At 38.2% G+C, this 25,744-nt stretch overlaps 1 protein-coding gene and 1 pseudogene across 1 annotated transcript in view; one reads left to right on the top strand and one right to left on the bottom strand.

Annotated features, from left to right (window-relative positions):
- MTTP (microsomal triglyceride transfer protein) overlaps positions 1-25,744 on the top strand; it is a 69,658-nt gene that overhangs the window by 39,012 nt on the left and 4,902 nt on the right. Inside the window, exons 10-18 of the mRNA XM_008052451.2 lie at positions 218-386; positions 1,243-1,350; positions 9,051-9,263; positions 11,789-12,000; positions 14,156-14,253; positions 14,349-14,470; positions 16,868-17,095; positions 22,249-22,373; positions 24,601-24,771. Of these exons, the coding sequence (XP_008050642.1) occupies positions 218-386; positions 1,243-1,350; positions 9,051-9,263; positions 11,789-12,000; positions 14,156-14,253; positions 14,349-14,470; positions 16,868-17,095; positions 22,249-22,373; positions 24,601-24,771 (1,446 nt within the window). The remainder of the gene's footprint in view (positions 1-217; positions 387-1,242; positions 1,351-9,050; positions 9,264-11,788; positions 12,001-14,155; positions 14,254-14,348; positions 14,471-16,867; positions 17,096-22,248; positions 22,374-24,600; positions 24,772-25,744) is intronic.
- LOC110595126 lies at positions 15,413-15,957 on the bottom strand (annotated as a pseudogene).

A 25,744-nucleotide genomic window follows, 5' to 3' on the forward strand; every position in this document is an offset into this window, starting at 1 on the left:
TGAGTATGCATTGCTTGTGTGAGAGAGGAGGGAATTAAAGGAGAAGTTCAAATTAAAATGGGAGGGTCTTTTAAAGAAAGTCTTAATCATTTTTATTTTGTTCAAATTTTTTAAAAAAATCACTTCTTTAGGAAATGCAAACCAGTGGGGAGTTTGTGAATGGTAGAGCTAAAAGCACCCTAAATATTGATATCCATGATTATGCCTCTTTTAATAGACCTCAGTTGGTGGATGCTGTCACCTCTGCTCAGACCCCAGATTCATTAGAAGCCATTTTGAACTTCTTGGATTTCAAAAGTGACAGTAGCGTCATACTCCAGGAGAGGTTTCTCTATGCCTGCGGATTTGCCTCTCATCCCAATGAAGAACTCCTGAAAGCCCTCATTGTAAGTCAGATGGAGATTGGGAAAATAAAGGCTCTCACCAGTTAAACAATCTCTTGCTTAAATCGGAATATTGACTGTAAACTAGAGACTTTTGAGTATATGCAAATTCTATTGGACTGTTTTCATCTATCCACTAATTATTAACTGTAAAATAAATGATCTCACTCAGTATCTCTTTTGCAGTTTCACTAAATAGTATATACTATAGGGAAATTTGAGGATTGTATTCACTTATCATATTATGTAGCATAGGACAAAATTTCAGAAAGGAGAAGTCTGTTATGCTTCAATAATCAATTTTTAAAAATTTGTTTTGACTTCAAAAATCTTCATTGTATTAAATACACTTATATTGAAAAGATACAATTCTTCTATTAAAAATTTCATATTGGAAACAAAAACTAGACTTCTCTTGGGTTCAAGATTTTCTTTTTTAAGTGCATTTATCTACCTATGATATAGTGGAATAATTCATACTCTTTTTGGAAAATAAGCCCGTTAAGAATCTGATAAAAGTAATGAAGCCCCTCTTCACCCATACATAAAATTCTGCAAACTCTTTTTTGTCTGCTGAATCCAATGAATGCAATCCAGTGAATTCAATTCATAGATCCCCAGAGATTGATAGCCACCCCTACCCCCATCCTGGGTTAAACATTCCTGAAAAGAGGATTAGCTCTTCAAAGCTAGAGAGACAATTTATGTGTCTCAAAAGCAAAATTCTGAGTTTGCAATGTAGAAACATAAAAAACATTTTTTCCAGTAGGTATTGGTTACTTTTCTTCGTCAACTAAAAGTGTTCCTCAGAAATGTATAAATGCCTTGGTAACCTATTTTATCCCTGTTTGGCTTATAGAGTAAGTTCAAAGGTTCCTTTGGAAGCAATGACATCAGAGAAACTGTTATGATCATCATTGGGGCCCTTGTCAAGAAATTATGTCAGAACGAAGGCTGCAAACTCAAAGTAAGTGCAAATCCAGTCTCATGTAGTGTATTGTTCTACACCATTCTATTTGACACTCACCTGGCTGCCCAGTACTAGAACTCCTAATCCCCCCTTACCTTAGTCTGCTTTCTCTATTTGCATAGCAATTTTTTCATCTCACATATTTTGCAGTTCAGTTGTTTATTTTGTCTATTGTTTATTTTGGTTCCACTAGAATGAAAGTTCCATGCAAAAATAGATCTTGGTTTTGTTCAACATCAGTAGCTTATAATGGTGACTGGTACATAAATAATGCTCAACAAATACTTGCTAAAAAGTGAATAGTACATTAACCTCCCCTACCGATATACATTTATTGACTACCCACTATGTACTCAGTTTCAAATGATACGTATGGTATAGTTCTTTTGTTTTCAGAAAAAGATTAGGTATTGAGGCTACCTCCTAGAGCAGAACTTTTTGTCTATGATGAGTGCAGTTTGCAGTTTTCTGTTCTGATAGAGGGAATTTAGTTACTCCTAGTCACTTAGAACTTTATATTTTATTTGTAATTTCATTTGCTCAAAACTTTTCCACTTGTCTGAGTGGACTATCAGTTTTCACATCTTTGTTATTAAAAAGAAAAAAAACAAAAACATTCACTTTGTAAGCATAACTAAATATGGAAAATTCAAATAGATTAATATCTGACAAGTCCATTTTTCTATAATGCAGATAGATTAAAGATGCTAAATATGTAAAAACATAGCCTTTTCTTCCATTTATGTTTGTTATACAGCCAGCATCTAATCAGCTTTTTTCCTTATCTCAGAAAGATATCACTGTGTTATTTTACCTACAAAGTGCTTGTTATTAAAAACAACAGGGCAAATGTTCTTGAAACTAAATAATTTTAAAAGAGGTAAGCCAAAACTAGAAAGCATATTCAAGTATGAAAAAGATTACTAAAACATAGTGGCATTGGCAAGGTTGAGTATCAGCTTAGTAAGTTCCAGAAGAAATCAAATTTAGTATTACTTTTACAGAAGAGAACTATGTCTTCTTATATTTTTCAACTTCTGTAATTATTTGAATAGCTGATTTATCTCAGCAATTTGTGTATTAAGTATCTTGGCTGAAGATAAACCCTACATATAAAGAGATCCATTCAGTAGGATTTAATTAGCATCTACCTTGTGCTAGGCATGATGCTAATCCTTTAGGATAAAGGTGCATAAAATATTCTACTATTCTAGTGTGGCAATATCTAAAGGAACTAGAAATCGACCTTCAATACTATCCAGCAATCCCCCTCCAGGGAATATAAGCGGAGGAACATAAATCTTTCCTCAATAAAGACACCTGCACACGCGTTTATCGCCACTCTATTCACAATAGCAAAAACATGAAACCAACCCTACTGTCCATCAAAAGTAGACTGGATAAAGAAAATGTGGTACATATATATGATGGAGTATTATGCAGCTGTAAAGAAGGGCAAAATTATGGACTTTGCAACAAATTGAATGGAGTTGGAAACAATCATTCTTAGTGGTCTATCACAGAAACAAAGAACCAAATACCACATGTTCTTACTCATAAGTGGGCCTGAACATTAATCACAATAACACAAGAAAGCAATCAGCAGTAGTGGGGCACTGCTGGGGAGGGAAGAAAGGGGGAGCCTGTAACAACACAAAGGGCATCTCGTCCTAAACCAGGGGAAGTGGGGACCATTTGGAGGTCCAAATTTTACCTGCATATACATTCCTTATATATCTAATCCTGACTTGTACCTCTTATCTTTACAATAAAATAAAGTAAAAAATATATATATTCTACTAACCTAAAGGAACTCCTAATCTGCTTATCAAATATAAATAGATAAATAATATTGAAATATAAACAAAAAGTGCTCTGAGAATTTAGAAAATGCAGCAACTTTTTCTGTTCGGGGGTGCTTGGCAAAGCTTTCATCAAAATAACATTTGAGCTTAGTCTAGAAGAGCTTTTTAGGTGAAGAGATCATTGTATGGAGTAAAGGACCTTCTAGGAGAAATAAGACAATGTACAAAAAGTCCCAACATCAAAATGGGCCTGGTGTGCTTCGGAACAGTGAAATTCCCTGGGGCTGAACCACAAAATTTGTATGTTTGTTGGGGACAGATGGGGGTGAAGATACAGGAAGGAAAGGAAGAGAGAGGAGTGATGAGCTGGATCTTTATTAGTGACAAGCTAAGAAGTCTGGCCTTCATTCTGTGAAAAGAAGGGAGACCAATATAGTTTCTAGGCAGGTAAATGACACACTCAGATGTTTTATTTGGGAAGAAGCAAGATAGTGCATGGGCTGAGTGTTGACTGGATTAGAGTCAGTAAGATCTGACTGGAAGCGTTTGCAATAACCTAGGCAAGAACTAGTAAAAGGTCTGCATTAATGTAGGGGGAAAGGGGTGAGAGAAAGACACAGATTCAAGAGTCATTTTATTTAGAATGATGAAATGTGGGAAATGAGAAAGATGTAAGAATCTAGGCAAAGCTAATGCATCCAGGTTAGGATGCTAGTTTTATGGTGATGTTGACCACTTAAGTAAGGTTTACACAGCCTGATTTAGGGTGGGAGGAGGGTAGAGCTATAATTTGTGTTGTTCATGTTAAGTTTGAAATCCTTTGGGCCACTAGGTTGAATTGTTTGACAGGCAGCTGGCTGCATTCATATACATCTCAGGAGAGAAGTTAGGGTCAGAAGTAAAGAGTGGCTGAAACCTTGGAAGAGAATAGGATTACCCTGGGAAAGCATAAGAAAACAGAACACAGGGTTTAAATTTAAAGTTCTGATAATGGGATGGCCTGTTCTCATCACATCTTTGAAATTACCCTGTAGGTAGCTGCAAACTACTCGCCATCATTGTCATTTATTTGTTAATTTTTTTTTTTTTTGAGTTGGTGTCTCACTCCTTCTCCCAGACTGGAGTGCAGTGGCCGCTCCCAGCCACCACAGCCTCGACCTGCTGGGCTCTGGCGATCCTTCCGCCTCAGCCTTCCAAGTAGCTGGAACTACAGGCGTGCACTACCACGACCTGCTAATTTTTTGATTTATTGTAGAGATGAGGTCTCGCCAAGTTGCCCAGGCAACTCGAACACGTGGGCTCAGGCAATTCACTCACCTCAGTCTCCCAAGGCGCGGGATTACAGGCTGAGCCACTGAGTCTGGCTATTTGTTAATATTTTTTAGCAATTTTTTTTGTCATCTCTGAGAGTGATGAGATTTGGCTACCAATGGACTACAGTAATGTTCACATTTTCTTTTGAATTTTCTGCTGTGGAACACTCATCTATCTTTTGCCCAAATGAGAGACATATGAATAGAAAGAAAATGATCTATTCTAAGTACAAATTTAAGACATCTACTGGCACACTATAATTATACTGCCCTAAAGGTACCTGCCATTCTCTGTAGTTGTATGGCATTTACTAACATGAAGGCTGCTGCTCTGTGACAGTCTGAATGGCAGCATGGTAGCTAGACAAGGTCACCACCAATAGTAGGTCTCATATTTCTTTTCTCTATATTTTTTATTTACATTTTCATCTCTCCATGTCCTAATTTTTCCCCCTGAATTTGTATTTGAAAATAATTCGAACCTGCAGAAAAGTTGTAAGACTAGTATAATTCCATGAACATTTGCATATGTTTTATCTAGAGTCGCCAGTTTTTTGTTTGTTTGTTTGTTTGAGCTGGAGTCTTACTCTATCACCCAGGCTGGAGTGCAGTGGTATGCTCACAGCCACCACTGCCACTGTCTGCTGGGCTCAGGCAATCCTTCTGCCTTAGCCTTCCAAGTAGCTGGAATTATAGGCACATGCCACCACACCTGGCTAATTTTTTGATTTATTGTAGAGATGAGGTCTTGTCAAGTTGCCCAGGCTGATCTACCAGCGGGCTCAGGCAATCCTCTCACCTCAGCCTCCCAAAGTGCTGGGATTATAGGCGTGAGCCACCATGCCCAGCGAGTCACTAGTTTTTAACATATCATCCTATATGTGTCATTTCTTTCTGTTTTTTGTTTTGGGGGTTTTAGTTGAACCATTTGAGAGTGAATTGCAGAATCTGGCATTTTACCCCTAAACACTCCCATTTCTTATTACATTGCATCTAGGCTCTTAAAATGAGCAAAATACATATATTTATTAAATTGAAAGTTCATAGTGCTATCTTTAATTCTAATTCAGTGATACAGGGTTCTTTCTCTTCTTTCCGATTTTCATAGTTATTTTATTCCTTTCCCACAGTAAGAACTGTGGTTTTCAAGAACATCAATATATCGATACATCCGCTATCCTAAAACACACACAAAATAGTTTTGAAACTGCTACACTGTTATCACCACAAAAACTGACTAAGAAAAGTTTAAGACTTCATTATAGTTCTTTTTGTCCTTAGAGTATATTTCACTGAAGAAATGCGGTGAGAGTTCTCTGCTCAAGGCCAGGCATGGTGGCTCACACTTGTAACCCTAGCACTTTGGGAGGCCGAGGCAAGAAGATTGCTTCAGTTCAGGAGTTTCAGACCAGCCTAGGCAACATAGCAAGACCTTGTCTATACAAAAATAAGAAAATTAGTCAGGTGTGATGGTGCACACCTGTAGTCCCAACTACTCAGGAGGCTGAGGTAGAAGGATCGCCTGAGTCCAGAAGGTCAAGACTGTGGTGAGCTGAGATCATGCCACTGCTCTCCAGCCTGGGTGATACAGTAAAACCCCAACTCAAAAAAGGAAAAAGAAAAAGAAAAGATCTATATTCAAAAGTTACTTGAATTCATTTTTTTGGGTTCTCTTATGTTTAGTTATATTATCAATTTATAAACCTTTAGGCTGTTTCTGTTTTAGTTAAATTTTATTAATTTTCGCCGGGCTCGGTGGCTCAGCCTGTAATCGTGCGCCTTTGGGAGGCTGAGGTGAGTGGACTGCCTGAGCCTGAGGGTTCGAGACCCGCCTGGACAGCGAGAACTCATCTCTACAATAAATCAAAAAAAAAAAAAATCAACTGGGCGTGGTAGCACGCGCCTGTAATTCTGGCTACTCAGAAGGCTGAGGCGGAAGGATTGCCGGAGCCCAGCAGGCGAGGCTGCCGTGGCCGGGAGCGGCCACTGCACTCCAGTCTGGGCAACCAAGTGAGACTCCAACTCAAAAAAAAAAAAAAAATTTTTTTATTAATTTTCCATCCTGTTGCTTTAATATTATTTCTTGACTATGTAAAATAGTAACATGGCTCAAAAGTCAAAACTATATTTTAAAAGTATTCACAGAGGTCTCATTCCCTTTCCTATCCCTTCCTGCCATTCTCATCTACCTCCTGTAGGTTACAATATCATCAGTTTTGGGTTTTTTTCCCCTGCATTTATTTTTGCAACAGTAAGCAGATATTCACACACACATACACATTCTTATTTCTTTTTTCTTGCACACAATATATCATTCAATATATACTCTGTGTATCTTACATTTTCTACTTAACAATATATCTTGAACTGGGCATGGTGACTCATGCCTGTAAAGCACTGTGGGAGAGAGAGGTGAAAGGATTGCCTGAGCTCAAGGGTTCAAGATCAGTCTGAGCAACTTGGCAAGACCTCATCTTTACAATAAAGAAACTAGCTGGATGTGGTGGCATGCTCCTATGGCTACTTGGAAGGCTGAGGCAGAAGAATTGCCTGAGCCTAACAGGTCAAGACCACTGCACCCCAGCCTTGATGACAGAGTGATCTTGGTGACTCTAACTCAAAAGAAAAAGCAAAACAAAACAATATATCCTGGAAATCACTCCATAATGGTTCACAGAGATCGTTCTCACTCCTTTCTACCACTACCTACTACTCTGTTGTCTGTGTACTACATTTTATTCAACGTCTCCTACATAAACTCATGTGGGTGGTTTTTACTGTTTTACTACCACAAATACTGCTGAAATGAATAATCTTAGGCACTTTTTTTTTTCTTATTGTTGAGATGTAGTTTCAGGACTAGAGTTTCTTGGTCAAACTACAGTTTTGTTAGTTTTTGTCCAATTATCTTCCATAAGAATTGTATCATTCTGTGCTTTCATTGGCACTTTATGAGAATGACTATTTTCCCATTCACCAACAAAGTATGTTATCAAACTTTTGAATTTTTTTGCCAATCTGATGATTGGGAAATGTCACTCCTGTGATTACATGTAAACTTCAGTATCTTTTCTTCTACTGGGGATCTTTTATAATACTTCTCCCCCAGTCTTTCCTTCTCATGTATGTGTTTTGTGTATGTTGGGGGATGTATAGCAATTTCAAGAGTTCACAAATCCTGTGGATTAATTAGATCTTGAAGCTTCTAAAACACATACTGGGGGACTCCCAAAAAATCCTGAGTTATCTTATTTTTTTGGGAGTGGATACCGTGTAGTACACTCAGAATTTATTCCTTCAAATCAGATCGTCAACCATAGTTTTTATCTTGAAGTTTTAAGAAGGTTACATCACAATTTGCAGAAGAAACATCCCGAGTTGTGGCAAACAGGTGAGTGGTTCTTCCACCATGACAACGCACCTGCCCACACCACCTGTCCACAAATGGCATGACCCCCATGCCCTACCCTTCCTATTTACTGGATCTCTCCCCACGCAACTTTTTTGTTGTTTGTTTCCCGATGAAAAAAGGGAAACGTTTTGCCCATGTGGAAGAGGTGAGACAAAAAAACAGCAGAAGTACTAAAAGGCATCCAAACTGACAAGTTCAAAAACCGTTTTGAGTAGTGGAAAAAGCTTCTCAATAGGTGTATTGCATCAAATGGAGAGTACTTTGAAGGTGACTGAAGTTTAAACATATTAGTATACAATTTTTATAAATAAATTCCACTTTAGGGGGTTCCCCTTCATATATAGTGACAAAAATCCCAGACTTCATTACTACATAATTAATCCATGCAACCAAAAACTACTTGAGCCCCTAAAGATATTGAAATAAAATAATGAAAAGTTAATAAATAAATAAATAATAGGAAAAAATGTAGTGGCGAGGATAAGATCAGAACCCAAATGTTCCTATTTCTAATTTTTTTAAAAAATAAAACTATTAACTTGTACTCAATTTCTTTTTCTCAGACTGGGGAACAAAGTTTTTTTTTTTTTTTGATTACAAAACATATTTGAGAAGTACATAGCAAATACCTACCACAGAGAAGGCATTTAAGAAACATTTTTTGAATTTTGAATTATGTGGCACATTATTTAAATTTGGAATCAAGTGAAAATATGCACTTTTAGAATATTTAGAGCCAGATCTTTTGGCTGGGTTCTGACAGATTTCACCCAAGTTGTTAATTAAGGAAAGGTACACGGCAACTCTAAGCCGCCAATTATGGTGCTTTAGAAATTCAGTGAATGGACAGTCTTTTTAATAATCAATCCAAGGGAATCAAAAAAGTGACTTTATACATTCAGAATGTGTTCTCAAATAAATATGCTCATTATTAATCATACACATTGCTATTTAGGAATGTGTTGTTATTTGTATATTAAAACACACACACACAACATCAAGCTTTACTTATTTGCTTTTCTTTCATTGTGTGCCTCAATTAGGCAACTGATACAAAACTTTCTAAAATTTTAGGATGTATTCTGGGACCCAAAAATAAAGCCAGTCTTGCCCAAGTCTTGTTTTATGTATGAACATGTATACATCTAAGGTATGTGATTTTTTTAGGCAGTAGTTGAAGCCAAGAAGTTAATCCTGGGAGGACTTGAAAAAGCAGAGAAAAAGGAGGACACCATGATGTATCTGCTGGCTCTGAAGAATGCCCTGCTTCCAGAAGGCATCCCCCTGCTTCTGAAGTATGCAGAAGCAGGAGAAGGGCCTGTCAGCCATCTTGCTACCACTGCTCTCCAGAGATACGATGTCCCTTTCATCACTGATGAGGTAATATCTCAAGGAATATTTGCAACATTAACAGGAGAAAAAAAGCACATCTGCACATAAGTCAAATGCAAATTCCTCTCAAGTCACTCTATTTTTTCCCCTAAGGAGTCTCTCTTCTGCTTAGAGATAATTTCTTTCTTTTTTTTTCTGGAGCTGGAGTCTCACTCCATCACCCAGACTGTAGTGCAGTGACATGCTCATGGCCACCCAAGCATTGATCTGCTGGGCTCAAGCAATCTTCCACATCAGCCTTCCATGTAGCTGTAATTACAGGCACATGCTACCTTGCCCAGTTACTTTTTTTATTTGCTATAGAGACAAGTTCTCACCATGTTGCCCAGACTGGTGTCAAACCTGTGGGCTCAGGCAATCCTCTCGCCTCGGCCTCCCAAAGTGTTGGGATTACAGGCTTGAGCCACCATATCAGCCAGAGATAACTTCTAAATTGCACTTAAAGCTATTCTAAAACAGCTTCCCATTTTGAATAAATAATGTCCTATAACCTGAAGCATAGTTTCTTATTTTAAGAAACAAATTCTTTTTGGAAACATCTTTAAAGTTTTAAGATGTTGTTAAAATTTTTTAAATTTTAACATATCCTTTAATACTTCCTTGTTTGTTCCTACAACTACATTTTCAGGAAGCTATTTAAATTAAACTTTTGTTAAGGCAGAGACTGTTGGTAAACCTCAAAGGAAACTGTTGAGAAAGATGTTTCAAGTTTGTCATTAAGCACTTTCCCACCAATTTTGTATTGAAGTTGGTGACTGCAAACGTTACAATCAGAGATACAGGCTGTTGAGAAAGACAGACCTATGTACAAATTCTGGTTCTGTCCTTTCTTAGTTGTTTGTTCTTGGACAAATTATTTAACTTATACATACCCAAGAGCAAGGCCAAGATTTGAGGGATGTAGAAAAAGGCAGAGGGAATTGGCAATATTTATATGCCAATGTATGGATCTCCACACGTTGCATATAGTTAGGCAATGCTACTGATGAAATTACTTGTAGCCACAGAGTGCAATTATTTTGGCATAAATTCTTTGAGGTTAATGTTTAGCTTTAAAAAGAACTTCCAGCTTGGGCAACATAGAGAGACCTCATCTCTACCAAAAAAAATTTTTAAATTTTTAATTAGCTGGAGTGGTGGCATGCACCTGTATTCCCTTCTTCTTGGGAGGCTAAGGTGGGAGGATCGCTTGAGCCTAGGAATTTGAGGCTGCAGTGAGCTATGATCACTCCACTGCTCTCTAGCCTGAGCGACAGAGCTCAACTCTGTCTCTAAAAATTAAAAAATAGGCTGGGTATGTGGCTCATTCCTGTAATCCCAGCACCTTAGGAGACCAAGGCAGGATCACTGGACCAGTTTGAGACCAGCATAGGCAACATAGCAAGACCTCATCTCTACAAAAATATTAAAAAATTAGCTGACATTTTTTTAGGTGGCACATGCCTCTAGTCCCCACTACTCAGGATGCTATGGCTGGAGGATTGCTTGAGGCCAGGAAGCCGAGGCTGCAGTGTGCTGTGATCCTGAGGCTACACTCCAGTCTGGATGACAGAGTGAGGCTCTTACTCAGAAAAATTAAAAAAAAAAAAAAAGGCCTTAATGTAACCTATGGACTTGGGTAATAATTATATGCCAGGTAAGTTTATGGAATGTAACTGTGGTGCTGGAATGGTGATTGAAGGAGAGAGAGAGTGCGTGTGTAGGGGTAGGTGGTATATAAGAATTCTTTGTACTTGACACCCAATTTTGCTGTGAACCTAAAACTACTCTTTTAAAAAGTCTATTAATTTTTTTTAAAGGGGAGGGGCTGGGTATGGTGGCTCATGCCTGTAATCTCAGCACTTTGGGAGGCCAAAGAGAGAGGATTGCCTTAGTCCAGGATTTCAAGACCAACCTGGCAACATGGTAAGACCTCATGTCTACAATAAGTCAAAAAATTAGCCAGGCATAGTGGTGTTACCTATAGTCCCTGCTACTTGAAAGCCGTGATCATGCCACTGCACTTCAGCCTGGGTGACCAAGTGAGACTCCAACTCAAAATAAAAAGGTTGTTTGTTTTTTATAAAGAGAATGGAATATTCTGAGGCCAGTCATTGTAAGGAAATATCATTCCATATAGCCATTTCTCCCCAGAGCTGCATTGCCACGCAGTATCATCATATTCTATAATATGTAGCACCAGGCAGGCTGCAATAATAAATACCTTAAAACCTCAGCAGTTTATCAAAAGCTTATTGCCTGATGTGGGTAAGATAGTATGTGGCCCTAAGTTCACTACAGTCATGGAAGAAAGAAATGGAAAAAGCTCCTCACTGCCTCAGCCTAGAAGTGACCCACTTTGATTCTGTCCATGGTTTATCAGCCATGACTAGTCATATGACCCCAACCTAATTGCAAAGGTATCTAGGAATTAAAATAGCACATGTATATTTTTATGAACACTCACTATTTCTGCTACAGTATCACTTTTAAAAAATCTATATTTGCACTACATTTGAACATCTTATGAACAGGTGAAGAAGACCTTGAACAGGATATACCACCAGAATCGTCAAGTTCATGAAAAGACCGTGCGCACTGCTGCAGCTGCTATCATTTTAAATAGCAATCCAACCTACATGGAAGTCAAAAACATCCTGCTTTCTATTGGGGAACTTCCCAAAGAAATGAATAAGTATATGCTTGCCATTGTTCAAGACATCCTACGTTTTGAGATGCCTGCGAGGTATAGTACATTGCACATGTCTCTCTGCTTATTCAAGCTGATTTGTATATTGATGTGGTACACATGTAGCTAATAATAACGGATGTGATCATTATGCTGGGTTATGTTGCATAAAATCAAAGAGTACCAGATTTCCCAGAAGAAGGCTATTTAGTGGGTCAGATAAAACAACCTCACTCTGGCACTATGATTTGGAACTCTAGGTATGATTTAGACACTGAATGTCCTGTTCAGTCTGGTAAATGTTTTAAACTTGAACTACATTTTTAGCAGGACTATTTTTATAGGTAACACAGCAAAACAATGTAAGTTCTCACCAGATGTTCTTTTATCATAATGTTTCACATGTTAGGGACCTCTGAAGCCTCATTTAGAATGGGTCAAACAGATTAATTAATTGCCATTAATTTTAAAACTTTAGGCGAGGTCCACATTTTAGGATGATTCAAGGTCTGAAGAATGCAATCAATAGACTTCATTGCTCACAGTCCCTCCTGCTGGATTAACTTCCTTGCAGTTCCCAAGTCTCTCCTTTCAAATTGACTGATGCTACTCTTCCAAGTGGCTCCTCCAGGGCATCTTCTACTTGGAATCAGGGGGTCAGAGAAGGAATTTTCATTTTCCCTGAGTTACATGCAGAATACTACTTCCAGGAAAGATCAGTCAGATTTGAGCATTCCCTGTAGAAAAGGAAAACAGAGATGGGGAAGGTGGAAAATAAAGAGAACAAAAGTGGAGAAAGAGGGCAGTAAAAGTTTGAAAGAAAGAGAAAGAAGGACTAAGAACACTGAAGAAATAAGAAAGAGAGGAGTGAGAGGAACTGAGAAAAGAGCAAGACACACAGGAAAGAGGAAGGGAGCAGGAGAGTGAGCAAGAAAAGACGCCAAGGCCCTCTGCGGCCACATATTTGTAGTTGAATGGATTTGACTGCTTCTATTTCTTTGTTTGCTTTTATGAAACTCTGTAGAGGAGATCCTGGGTGTACTTGCTGCCTCTGTCTTGTGGACTTAGCAATTCAGAAAACAGAGGAAGAAGAGACAGTGGGGAAGAAAGCAGCCTAGGGAGTGTGAGAAGGCCATCACCAACATTACGGGCTAGAGTCTCAGAAACAAAAACTTTAGAGTGGGAACACTAAAGGCTCCCTTGTTCAGCATCTCTTCAGTGTAGAGTCTAGGCTCCTGGCAAGTGGTGTCCAGACTTTGCCCCTCTTGGTGGCAGGAGGTTCACCTTTGAAGGAACTTGTGTCATTGTTTAGACTCACCATTGAGTCCTTGTACAAACTGAAATTTTCCTATTGGCTGTTTTTAATCCCAGGAACAAAGTGGCACATGTCTAATCCTTCATGCTCATGGGGGTGCTTTGAGTATTTGCATACAGCTATCATGACTCTCCTCATCATTTCTACTCTTGGCTAAAATCTTACAACCTACTGATATATTGGAGAAATAACCTCTAAGGCTACCATTTCTTCCTCTCAGTAATTTTCTACCTCCAACTTAGGTTCCAAATTTCTTTCATTGATTATTTTGATGTTTTGCTGTGTTATCATCATTTTATTATTACTGATATGATTAGTGTTATGTAATCAGAAATGGAAAGATCTCACCACTGATTACCAAGACAGGATAGAGGCATGGGGTAAGGATTAAGATTTACTTCAGAGGAGACAGTGATTCTTAAGCTTTATTAAGTTTCTAAGGTTTATTAAGCTGTTTCTATAATCAAAAACTACACATAGAGAAGAAATCTTGGAAATTTACTGTGATGTATCATTAGCCAGAGAGAACATTAGAGAGTATAGAAAAACATTTAAAGAAACATTGTGCAACCTCCCTAGTTTGGTACAGTATTCCTTAAATTTTTGTACTACTTAACAATAGAAACTTGATGATTCAAAGAATATGTGTTTTCCATTCCTGAGGTGTGTCCTCTTGTCAGTCTGGTGATACCAAATTAAATTTCAGATATCTGAGCAATTAAGAGGCTAAACCTAATCCTGACAGTGACACACCAGCTGGCACCTCCCTCACTCTTGGAGAGGCATGAGGAAAATTTGACTTCCTCTGTTTTCCACTGAGGAATTGTTTTTTCCAAATTTGACTTGGGAAACAGCCATTACAATGAATGTGCAGCTTTTTCTTTTTGCATGTTGCAGCAAAATGGTCCGTCGTGTGCTGAAGGAAATGGTCGCTCACAATTATGACCGTTTCTCCAAGAGTGGATCCTCTTCTGCCTACACTGGCTACATAGACCGTATGTAAACCCCCCAAATGTTCTCCTTTCCTTCCCCTCCTCAAAGTGGCATTACTGGCACTGTTATTAAATGGCAGTTATTGTTTTGTCATCAGGTAGTACCCGTTCGGCCTCTACTTATAGCCTTGACATTCTTTACTCTGGTTCTGGCATTCTAAGGAGAAGTAACTTAAACATCGTCCAGTACATTGGGAAGGCGGATCTTCATGGGAGCCAGGTAACTCATTGCCCATGGATTTTGCTTAATAAAATATGTGAGAAATCTGACCGGGTGTAGTGGCTCACACCTCTAATCCCAGCACCCAATCATCAGCCGAGGAAGAGGGATCACTTTAGTCCAGGAGTTTGAGACTAGCCTAGGCAGCATAGTGAGACTTTGTCTCTTCAAAAAAATTTTAAAAATTATCCAGGCATGGTAGCACACCTGTAGTCCCAACTACTCAGGAAACTGAGGCAGAAGGATCACCCGAGCCCAAGAGGTCAAGGTTGCAGTAAGCCATGATCATGCCACTGTTCTCCAGCGTGGGTGACAGAGTGAGACTCTAACTCAAAAATAAAAATAAAAAGGAAAGAAATCAGTCTAAGATAAAATAAAACATTCTGGTAACACTTCAGAATGTACAAGTTAATGGTGATTTCTTTCATATTTTGCCTGTGATGCCATCATCTGTAAAGGGCTGTTGGTTTATAGTTTCAGAGAAAGTTTCAAATATGAACTTGAAATCTAAATAATTTGATTTTCTGGACTTGACATAAATCTATTTGTCTTTTCAGAGGTACACGTATTCACAAAATTGAAATTGTGCTAGTATTTCTCACTTAAACAGTTAAAAATAAAATTTTATTTTTATTCACAGATATATTTCTTAGTTCCCACTCCAAGTATTTAATTCTAGAATATGTTTTCCTTTTCTGGGTGTTTCTATGAAGAGATTGATTCCTCATAATAAAACCCTTCATAATAGAATATGGCTCCCTAAAGAGTCATTCTATATTTTTTCTATACTGCTGGGAGAGAAGAGAATACCATGCAGGCTTTTGATGACTGATTTCCAACCCTTTTGTTTTATCTAAAATTAGGGATGATCTATAAAAGCTTTCAAATTATGACACACATTTTTTTTCTTTCACTTTTATCTGCACTTATTTCATGCTGAATTTATTCCTGTGCCATAAGTTTTTGTTTCTTCTGGGATATCTTTTTCTTCTGTGCAACCTCCTCCTCTGGCTTAAGAACAATCTGCTCCTTTTCTGTGAGGATCATCTCAATGTGGCAGGGGGAATGCATGTATGGCTTATCTGACCATGAGCCCAGTACGTCTGATGGTGCATCTTAGGGGCTTTATGCACCTGGATGTGCTCAATGACCAGAGAATCAACATCTAAGCCCTTAAGCTCAGCATTACTCTCTGCATTTTTAAGCATGTACAGCAAATATTCAGCACTCTTTTTGGGCCACCGACCCTGTGTTCAGCCCTACTGTTTGGCCTGGCCACACCTTCCACCTCCACCATTGTAGCAGCGGAATGGCACATACTGTTTCTGTAAGGTGACATCTTTCAGATACTTGGTGGTTTTTCGTATGTGCATACCCTTGATGGCCTGAGCAGTGTCTCGGATGTTCTTGAAGTGAACATGCTGGTTGGAGCCTCAGGAGTTGCATGACTTCGTGGGGTTCTCTAGGTCAAACGAGTAGCAGACCATCCTGGTGAGTCACCTCAGGCCACTTAGGGGAAGAGCGATACATACTTTCTTTTGAGTGTTTATGCATATCAAAGTATAGCCTTGTAAATAAAGTCACTTTAGCATTAAAAATGATCCGGTACTATAAAAACTTGAGTTTTTACCAATATTATATTGCTGTATCCAATGTCCTTCTGTCCTTTGAGATCACCATCTGTCTTCTGATACGCACTTGAAAATGCCAAACACCCAGGAGTTAAGGGGCTGGGTATGGAGAACAGAAAATATGTAGGATTCCTGTGTGTGGTCCCCTTTATAATATTCACTTTTTTTTAAGCTAGGGAGAAAAGTTTTACATGAAATGGTATGAATCATGGCTTAGAGAGTACCATGTCTCCACAACTCTAAAATAAAAATAAAACAAAGTGCTGAAAAAATATAAAAATAAATAAGAAATTGCCATGTCCCCCTATAGTAGCAGCCTTAGGTTGACTGTGCCAACACCTCCCATCTGCTTTTAGAGGCTTTACAAGATAGCTGATGCATTATATATGACGGTCCTGGAGAGACTAAGAATCTCTAGAATGACATCATATAATGGAAAGCTCATGGTCTGTGTAGGCAGACTGGAGGGATTTGGGTCACACCTCTGCTATTTACTAGCTGGATAAACTTGAACCTTATTGTTTGCCTCATCTATAAAATGGTTAAAATCATATGTACCTCAAAGGGTGGTTATAAGGATTAAATGGAGAAAACTAACTTATCTTTTGTTTAGTCATAGAAGTTTTTGTCTGTTTTTTATTTTTATTTTTGCCTAGCTGCTGCAGATATTTGAGTTTTTAACCCTTGAAAGTACTAGCTGTAGTTCAGATGATTTACAGAACAGGCAGGGAGCTGGCATCACAAATGTTCTATCAATTTTCCCTAGGTGGTCATTGAAGCCCAAGGGCTGGAGGCCTTAATTGCAGCCACTCCCGACGAGGGGGAGGAGAACCTTGACTCCTATGCCGGCATGTCAGCCATCCTGTTTGATGTTCAGCTCAGACCTGTCACTTTTTTCAATGGATACAGTGATTTGATGTCCAAAATGCTGTCTGCATCTGGAGACCCCGTCAGTGTGGTGAAAGGGCTTATTCTGCTAATAGATCACTCTCAGGTAATGTATTCATTCTGCGAGTATTTACGAGTCTGTAAAATATGCCAGGCACATTTTAAATGTGCTTGGCACTTGGAGGATACAAGACAAAGTTTTGCCCATCTTGGAACTCACATTCTAAGCACTTGGTCCTCTTGGTATTGTTGCCCTTTTACTGTATATATGTTTCATTTTTATTTGCATTTATTAACTGATTAAGAGATCTCTTTACTTTGAGGCAAAGAGAAATTTTGATGGTAACAGAAACAAGAAATTGTGGAGAAAGCCTAGGATAAGCAGAGCAGAGATAGCATTGTCTTCTCACGTGGCTTTCCTGAGTGTAGGGCTTAGTTAATATGTATCCTAAAGGCAGGAACTGAACTACATGGTTTCACCAGTTACTGACGACATTTGTAGTGACAAGGATGATGATGATCCATCCATATAGTGTATCATTTTGACTTTGACAAACTAGTAGAGGCACAAGCAACCACTGAAACCAGTCATGTGCTTCATGGGGATTCTGACTAAATTCTCATGTTCATGAAATCTTAGGAAGGTTTGTTCATTCTAAGCGACTAGGATTACTTTCATTCAGTTGAACTTCATTCTTCAAAAGGGTTTTCAATTGTCTTTGGTCCCAAATCTAATAATACTGTACCAAAGACCAACAGTGCAACAAGATTTAAGTGACCAAGATACTATGGGATGGAAGTGTTCTGCCTAACTGGATTTTCTGAGAAGCAGAAGAGGGTTAATCTGAATGGCCTTTGAGTTTGAATGTTTTATGCTTAAAATCTTTTTCTTTAATGTGTTAATTTATTTCCTGCCCCATTAAGCATAGCAATATTAAAAAATGAATTGGGGAATTGAGGTGATCACTGTGCACTCTACTTCATACTTATTATATTGAAGATATATTAGGAGATCAGAATAAAGAGTTACATACCCTAGGACTTATTTGGGTAGTTCACTTTTGTGGTTTAAGAAATTCAAGGATAATAGCCTAGGTTTGAGTTTTGCCTCTACCACTTCCTTGCTTTGTGCTCTTGAGAAGTTACTTAATGGCTTTAGACCACTATTTCTTACTAGTAAAACGAGGCGTTTGAAACAGATGATCCAAAGATCTTATCAGCTGTATTGTTCTTTGCCAGGTAATTTGAGGATTCTGATTTGCAAGGTTCTGGTTATGAAATTATGGATTTTAAGAGCTTGGAGAGTCCTTTGATACCAGATTATATTAAAACTCCTCCAAAACCTCATTTGGTTGGAACTAAACAATGTTAATTTTCTATCTTGATTATTGCTCATATCACTTCAGGATAATCGTAGATAGTTAATCTAAACAAAAAACAGCTTAGCGTGGCTTAATCAAGTAGTTTGATTTTCATTGTGTAACAAATATTTGAGAGTAGGTAGTCCAGGATTAATAAGGAAACCCTAAGAGATGTCATCAGAATCCAAGCTCCTTTTCTTCAGTTCAGTCATCCTTATTTATGACTGTTAGCCTCATGCTTATCACCTTATGATTATCAGATGGCTGCCCTACTTCCTGTACTGCTTCCTTATTTTAGAAAGGAAGAAGAAAGAGGAAGGGACCAGAGTCTGACTCTTTTTCAAAAACTTAAATGGAAGCCCTGTCTAGAATGTTATTGACCAAAAGTGTGTCACATGGCCACCTCTAGCTGCAAGGGAAGCTGGTAAATGTTGTTTTTCACTGGATGTATGCACACCCTGGACAAAACAGTTTCTGTCAATATGAATGGAGAGAATAAGGACAACCAACAGTACCTCTTGTGTCCCTTAATCCTCAAGTCACACATGGAAAAACAGTCCCCAAATTATTTTGAAATTTTGCACTGCACAATTCCATTGTATTTTTAATGAAAAAAGTCTTCTAAATGCAGCATAAAAGTACTGAGAAAGTAGTCCACATTTTAAGACACAGATGACAGTACACCACAACCTGTCTGTGCTTAGCTACCCATTAACAATTCCAGTGATTTAAATCAGAGTGTAAAACTTGATGCAAATATAAGTAGTAGTCTAGATCCAAGTCAGCAAACTTGTTCTGTAAAGGGTAGAAAGTGAATATTTTAGGCTTTGCAGGCCAATGGTCTCTGTTGCTGCTATGCAACTCTGTTACTGTAGAGTGAAAACAGTCAGCAACAATGTATTAACAAATGAGTATGGCTGTGTTCCAATAAAAGCTTATTTACAAAAAACAGTCAGTGGGTCAGACTTGCCTGGTGGCCATAATTTGCCAATTTCTGATCTAGATTATCTTGTATAGTTTTTCTGTTCATTAAGCCAGGGCACCTAAGACAGGGCATATTCTATGAGAAAGATTGGTTCCTGGCTATTAAACATAACCCAGTGTCTGTGTGTGTCCGGTTGGAATGTTTTGCAGATCTGATGTTATTATACCAAAAAGCTGTTTGAGGCCCCCTGGCTCTGCAGAGCACTCCAGTAATGCCATCCCAGCTTCAGAGGCACATACCACTCTAGGTCAAGTGCTGACATTGAAGGAAATGTTGGCAGTGGGTGGTCTGTCACAGCCAGTAGGGCAGATGGAATTACTCTGTGCACACACAGGCATACACTCTCTCTCTCTCTTTGACAAATTGGATTACTCTTTCAGAGAAGGATGTCTGATGACGTCAGTTTAATAAAGGGATCCTCTTCTGCCAGCAAATAATATGTTTTCCTAAATGGAGGCAACAGGATGAGTTGTCAAAATGTCAGTGTCTGAGCTATAATAAACATTCCTGGAACCAAAAAGATCAAAGGGGTCACATTAGCTACAAATGCAAATATCTTGTTCATCTAGTTTATGGGCAAGAATTTAAATAAATACATACTCTGGGTCAAACAAGGAGATAAGCCCATACTCTATCTTTTTTGCAATATTTCTCAGAACAGACTTTCTTCCACATGAGGAAACCAAAGAGAGTTATGAGTTTGCCATAGCCATACATATTAGTAGGGAAGTTTTCACCCTAGAAACAGACTGGGTGTTTATTCTGGCTCAATGCTGTAGCCTCTGGAACTGATTTTTTTTTTCAATCTTCAGATATAATGCCTACCATGGAAGAGTGGTAAAAAGATTAAATGAAATACCTAATGTAGAGCTTTGGGCACACAATAGGTGCTCAAAAACTGTCAGTTGCCCCTCAAAAATTGTTTTTTTATACCCCTCAAAAATTAGAGCTGCTGCACCATGTGGTTTAGTCCTTTTCTCAAAGGAAAGAAAGTGTAATTTGTACTTCCTCAGGCATAGTGGTTTCTCCTTATAAGGAGGCTTGGGAAAATTCCTCCACAGGGCACACAATAGGTTTCATTTGGGAGCAATCATGGTTACTATCAGACAGAACTCTGATAGTCTTGTAGTTCATAGGCATAGGTTAAAACTTGGGCATGACTAAGTTTTCTCAGGATTGTTTGTGTCTTTCACATTAGTTATGATGCATGAGATAGCCCCTACATCCTATAGCAACCGCATTTAGTTCTACCCTGAATGTAGCTTTAAGTATCCTCAGGGCTAGATCCTAAAGTGTCTTGAGCATGACACTGAGACTCTCATAGCTTCCACCTAAGGGTGTCCTACAGACTGCAAGTAGTGTCATGCCACAATTATAATTTTTAAGTATGCCTGGCAATTAAATAGGCTTTTAAGATTTCCTGTCACACTTTTTTGGGAGGGGAGTGGAAAGAATTTAGGGAGATCTACATGATCCTTTCTAGAAAGTGCAATCATGGCATTTCTAGTTAGCAGATGCATGTCTTGTTTGGTCTGAGTAGGGCATTACATAAAGAAGTTAGTGTGCTGCCACTTGCCAGGACTTTGAAATCTTTGGAGGAATATCAAAATTAAGGGTACTGACCCTTTTCCCCAGAATCATTATCACTTCCAACACTGTCCCCAGGCAATCTGATTTCAATCCAGCAGAAAAAGTTTTCAGCCAACATCACCCCACTAAGGTACATGGAAAGTGCAAGACTCAAAGGCTAAATGCAGGCAAACAGTACAAAACAATGGGTTTCAGACAACCGCATGGTTGTTCAGGTTGGGTTATGTTTGTAAATGATTACTGTCTCTCTGAAAAATGCCACTGAGTTTGTATTGGACTTGACTGAGAATTTAATGTCATTTCAAATGTCAAACAGCAGGATATTAAGGCTTAGTTAAATTGCCTTGTCTTCCTTTCCTAGTTTGACTTGAGTAATTCTTGGAGCTTGTATTCAGTTGGCCCTTCATATCTGTTGGTTGCACATCAAATTCAACCAACTTTGGATAAAAGATATTTAAAAAAATAAAACAATATGTAACAATTCAACAATAAAAATTAATATGACTTTAGAAATATAGTATAACAATTATGTATACAGCAACTACATTGTATTAGAATCTTGAGGTGATTAAAGTATATAAGAGATACTTGTATGTTATATGCAATTATCACACTATTTTATATAAGGGATGTGAGCACCCTCAGATTTTGGTATCTGCAAGCGTGGGGGTTGGGGAAGGTGGCCCTGTAACCAATTCCTCGGGGATACTAAGGGATGCAGGATGTAGTTGACTATATTTGATACATCATGTAATTAGAGAAGTACTGAAGGACCTGAAGAGTTCACTTGATCAAGCCCTCCCCATCCTCCCCCCAAAACCACAGCTAGATTTCTGATGGATGGCTTCATTTGCCCTAGTCCAAGGGTTCTCAAATTTAGGTACATCAAAATCACATGAGGGATTGTTAAAACATAGATTGCTAGACCCTACCCTCAGAGTTTCTAATTTAGTAGGTATGAAGGGGACCTGAGAATTCACATGTCAAACAAGTTTCCAGGTGATGCTGATGCTGCTCCTATGGAAACACACTTTAAGAACCATTGCTCCTCCCAAAGTTAGGCAATGATGGAAGGAAAACACCTTTCACAATTGGCACTTCACTACTCTAGCATTTTAATTGACTAATTTAGCAAATTAGCAGAGTCTACTTTGGTGATCAAGATTAGGGCAACATGTTTTCAAGTCTGGAGAAAGACTTCAACATCAACACAGCGCAACTGGCATTATCTACAGCAGGAGGTTGAATGTGCTTTTGGTAAGGGGGGGATGACTAAATTGTGGTCATTTTTATTACTATTATTATATTAATTTTTTCTTCTAGGAGCTTCAGTTGCAATCTGGACTAAAGGCCAATATAGAGGTCCAAGGTGGTCTAGCTATTGATATTTCTGGTGCAATGGAGTTCAGTTTGTGGTATCGTGAGTCTAAAACCCGAGTGAAAAATCGGTAAGCATAATATATATAATACTTTATACGAAGCACTGCAGAAATATGTTTAGGGAATTACTTAACCTTCTGATGTTTCAGAATCTATGCTTTATATTTGTAATCATTAAATCATAGAGCTGGAACTGACCATGGCAAGTCTTTCTGTCCATAATGTCTGATGAGCAGATTAGTACCTAATACAACTCTGAGAATCTTCCTGCTTTTAAAGACATATGTAGACAGCATGCCCCTTTGATGAGGGGGTTCATTTTCAACTTTTGTAGTTGGCAATGCTGTAAAGAAATTTTACTTTGAAAAAAACTTTTTTGTTTATTCCTCCTGTTGGGATTCAAGACCTTTCCTCTCTTGCTGTCTTCAGTGAAGACAAATAAAAAGATGATTGCTTCTGTACACAATCTAAGTCTTAAACATTAGTAGTTCTTAAGTTTTTCATCAGCATTTGTTTTTCTAAAAAAAATGCTCTCAGCTCCTGAAATTTTTCTAATCTACCTGTGAGAATCAATGGTAGGGTCTTAATTTTTTAACATAAAACAATGTCTCTGAATCAGTGTGATCATCAAAATATTTAGTACCCTATTTGTTATAAAAGTTTAAAAAAGGAAAATGGAAATGCAATTTGTTTCTACTTTTTTTGTATATTTAAAAATATGATGAGGCTGAAGTGAGATAAGAGTGATAAAATCAGATTTTTAATTCATTTTGAGCCATGGATGAAGGAACTGAGAACAATCAAAAGGTGGCATATTTAATATGAAAGGTGACTAACAGTGTTACTGAAAGAAACCAAAGAATGAGAAATGAAACTGGCCCTCAGAGGGTCTGGCAGTATAATTTACAGCTTCTCACTGAATCATTCATCTTTCTACTCTTTCCTAAGTATTTTCTAGACAGAAGTTTCTGCAAATTAAGCTGAATTGAATTATTTGTGAAGATAAATCAACAATAGCAACAACAACAACAAAAATCTAACTTTTAAAAAGGACTGTATTCTTAAGAATCTACCAATATCTACATTGTAACCAATCTAGCTTTCATTTTCTTTTGTTCATTCATTTGCCCAGTTGAAAAAATATCTCAGCCTTTGCTGAATATGAAACATTAGAAGGTACTCTAAGACATTTAGGAATTAAGATGACCTTTGACCTACTTTTACACTGTCAATATCAGCAAGGGTTTTAATTTACACAGCAAAAATTAGTATCCCTGTCAAAAAAATGTGCACATATGACTCTGATTTAATTGGGGGAATAATTTCACATAGTTTGATTTAAAGTCTACACTTCCATTAGAGTGGAGGTGAGTCTTCTTTTGGAGTTGTTTATTCTCTTCATTATCATCCAAGTCTCATTTCCCAGACCATCCCATCTTTCTATTCAGTTCTCTAGATGATTATTAAATAACCCACCATATCTATGCCTCCTGAGTACCTACCATACATGCTCCACTGTAAGAACAGTTCTTTATAACACAATTTTTTTATTTTCAAATATCTTGGCAACCATAGACTTGTGCTTCTAAAGACCTTTGGGAGAAAGTAATGAAATGGAATTAAAATAGCTACATAGAAGCCAACAGAGAGACAGTTAACAGGAAACTGTAAACATCAATTGTCTTCTTGGTGAGTTTAGACTCCATTTTAAGATAATGCAGGTCCTAAGTCCTGAGGTTCGTGACCAGCCTGGTCTCTACAATAAAAATAAAATATAGCCGGGCATGGTAGTGTGCATCTGTAGTTCTGGCTACTTGGAAAACTGAGGTAGAAGGATCACAGGAGCCCAGAAGGTAGACGCTGGGGTGGTTGTGAGCGTGCCTGCCACCACACTACAGCCTGGGCGAAGAAGTCAGACTCCAACTTAAAAAAAAAGAAAGATAACGGCCGGTATTACTGACCTCTTGAAAGGACCAAGTTCCAAGCATATTTTCACTTTGGTCCTTGGTATGCCCAAAGACAACAGTGGAGTACTTAAGGGACAGTCGCTCCCACATCTAGAATTGGAGACAGAGGAGGGTTTCAGGGAAGGACAAACCTTCCCTGCCCAATCTCTGGGATTAACAAGGCCCAACAGAACTCTGAGCACTCTAAGCACATTTAGGTCACCTTTCAGTCCCTTAACTGTTTCCTTCCAGTCATCAGTCCGTGAGATCAGACTCTGTGAAATTATAATGACTGTAAGTCCAACTCAGTTAAATATGATACAAACACATTTTTTCCTCAAATCTTTAGCGTGACTGTGGTAATAACTGGTGACATCACAGTGGACTCCTCTTTTGTGAAAGCCGGCCTGGAAATCAGTGCAGAAACAGAAGCAGGCCTGGAGTTTATCTCCACGGTGCAGTTCTCTCAGTACCCATTCTTGGTTTGCATGCAAATGGACAAGGATGCAGCTCCATACAGGTAAGACGCAGTGCTCCAGAATGTCCTGGGGACATCTTCAGTTCACTAGGAACTTGCATTCAGGCTAGAACATTCAGTTTCAGAATTAAAACAGTAGAAACTCAGTAAAAGAAGAATTTCCTTTAAATAGGTAAAAAAGTAATTGATAAGGCCAAAAAACAGTTCTTAGAATGCCCCCAAACCTCTAATGACTAGATCTGGAGATAGTATCATACTCTAATCCAGAAATAACTTATTAAGGAAAGCAAGGGATATGATTTACCATATGTATTGCCACATAGTTTCAGCAAAAATGCAAGATGCACAATTGCTGTCTGGTTTCTTCACAGTTGCCTCCCAGAAAGAAAGTTCAAAATAAAACAACTGACAATCTATTTATGTTGTGACTTAAGGGCCAAAATGAATTCATGATTGTAATTATTTTATACAATAGCAACTTTATGGAATAACCTCCATAAATGCATTTTTTTTAACTTTTAAATTTTTTATTTTCAAGATTTGGAGTACAATTCAGAGTTAGGTATACAAATATTCATTATGCAGGTACCCTTGTTGATGAGGTGTGCCCCCTCTTCCCCAGGCAGATTCCAACTACTGCCAATCCCACCTCCCTGCCTCCCTCCACCCCTGCGGTTTCCCGCTACTGTCAATCCTTTTCTTATAGTATTACGATAGTTATTCAAGGTCCACTTATGAGTGAGAACATGTGATACTCAGTTCTTTGTTTCTGTGAAAGATCACTCAGTATTACAGACTCTAAGTCCATCCAGGTCTCTGCAAAGTTCATGATTTTGTTCTTTATGGCTGCATAATATTCCGTTGTGTATATGTACCACATTTTTTGTATCCAGTCCTGTTTTGATGGGCAGCATGGTTGGTTCCATGTTCTTGCTGTTGTGAACAATGCTGCAATAAACATACGTGTGCAGGTATCTTTTTTATAGAGTGATTTGAGTTCTTCTGGGTATATCCC

The sequence above is a fragment of the Carlito syrichta genome, unplaced genomic scaffold (assembly GCF_000164805.1).
Source record: "Carlito syrichta isolate Samal-C Ts95f unplaced genomic scaffold, Tarsius_syrichta-2.0.1 Scaffold274468, whole genome shotgun sequence".
In the NCBI taxonomy this organism is placed as follows: domain Eukaryota; kingdom Metazoa; phylum Chordata; class Mammalia; order Primates; family Tarsiidae; genus Carlito; species Carlito syrichta.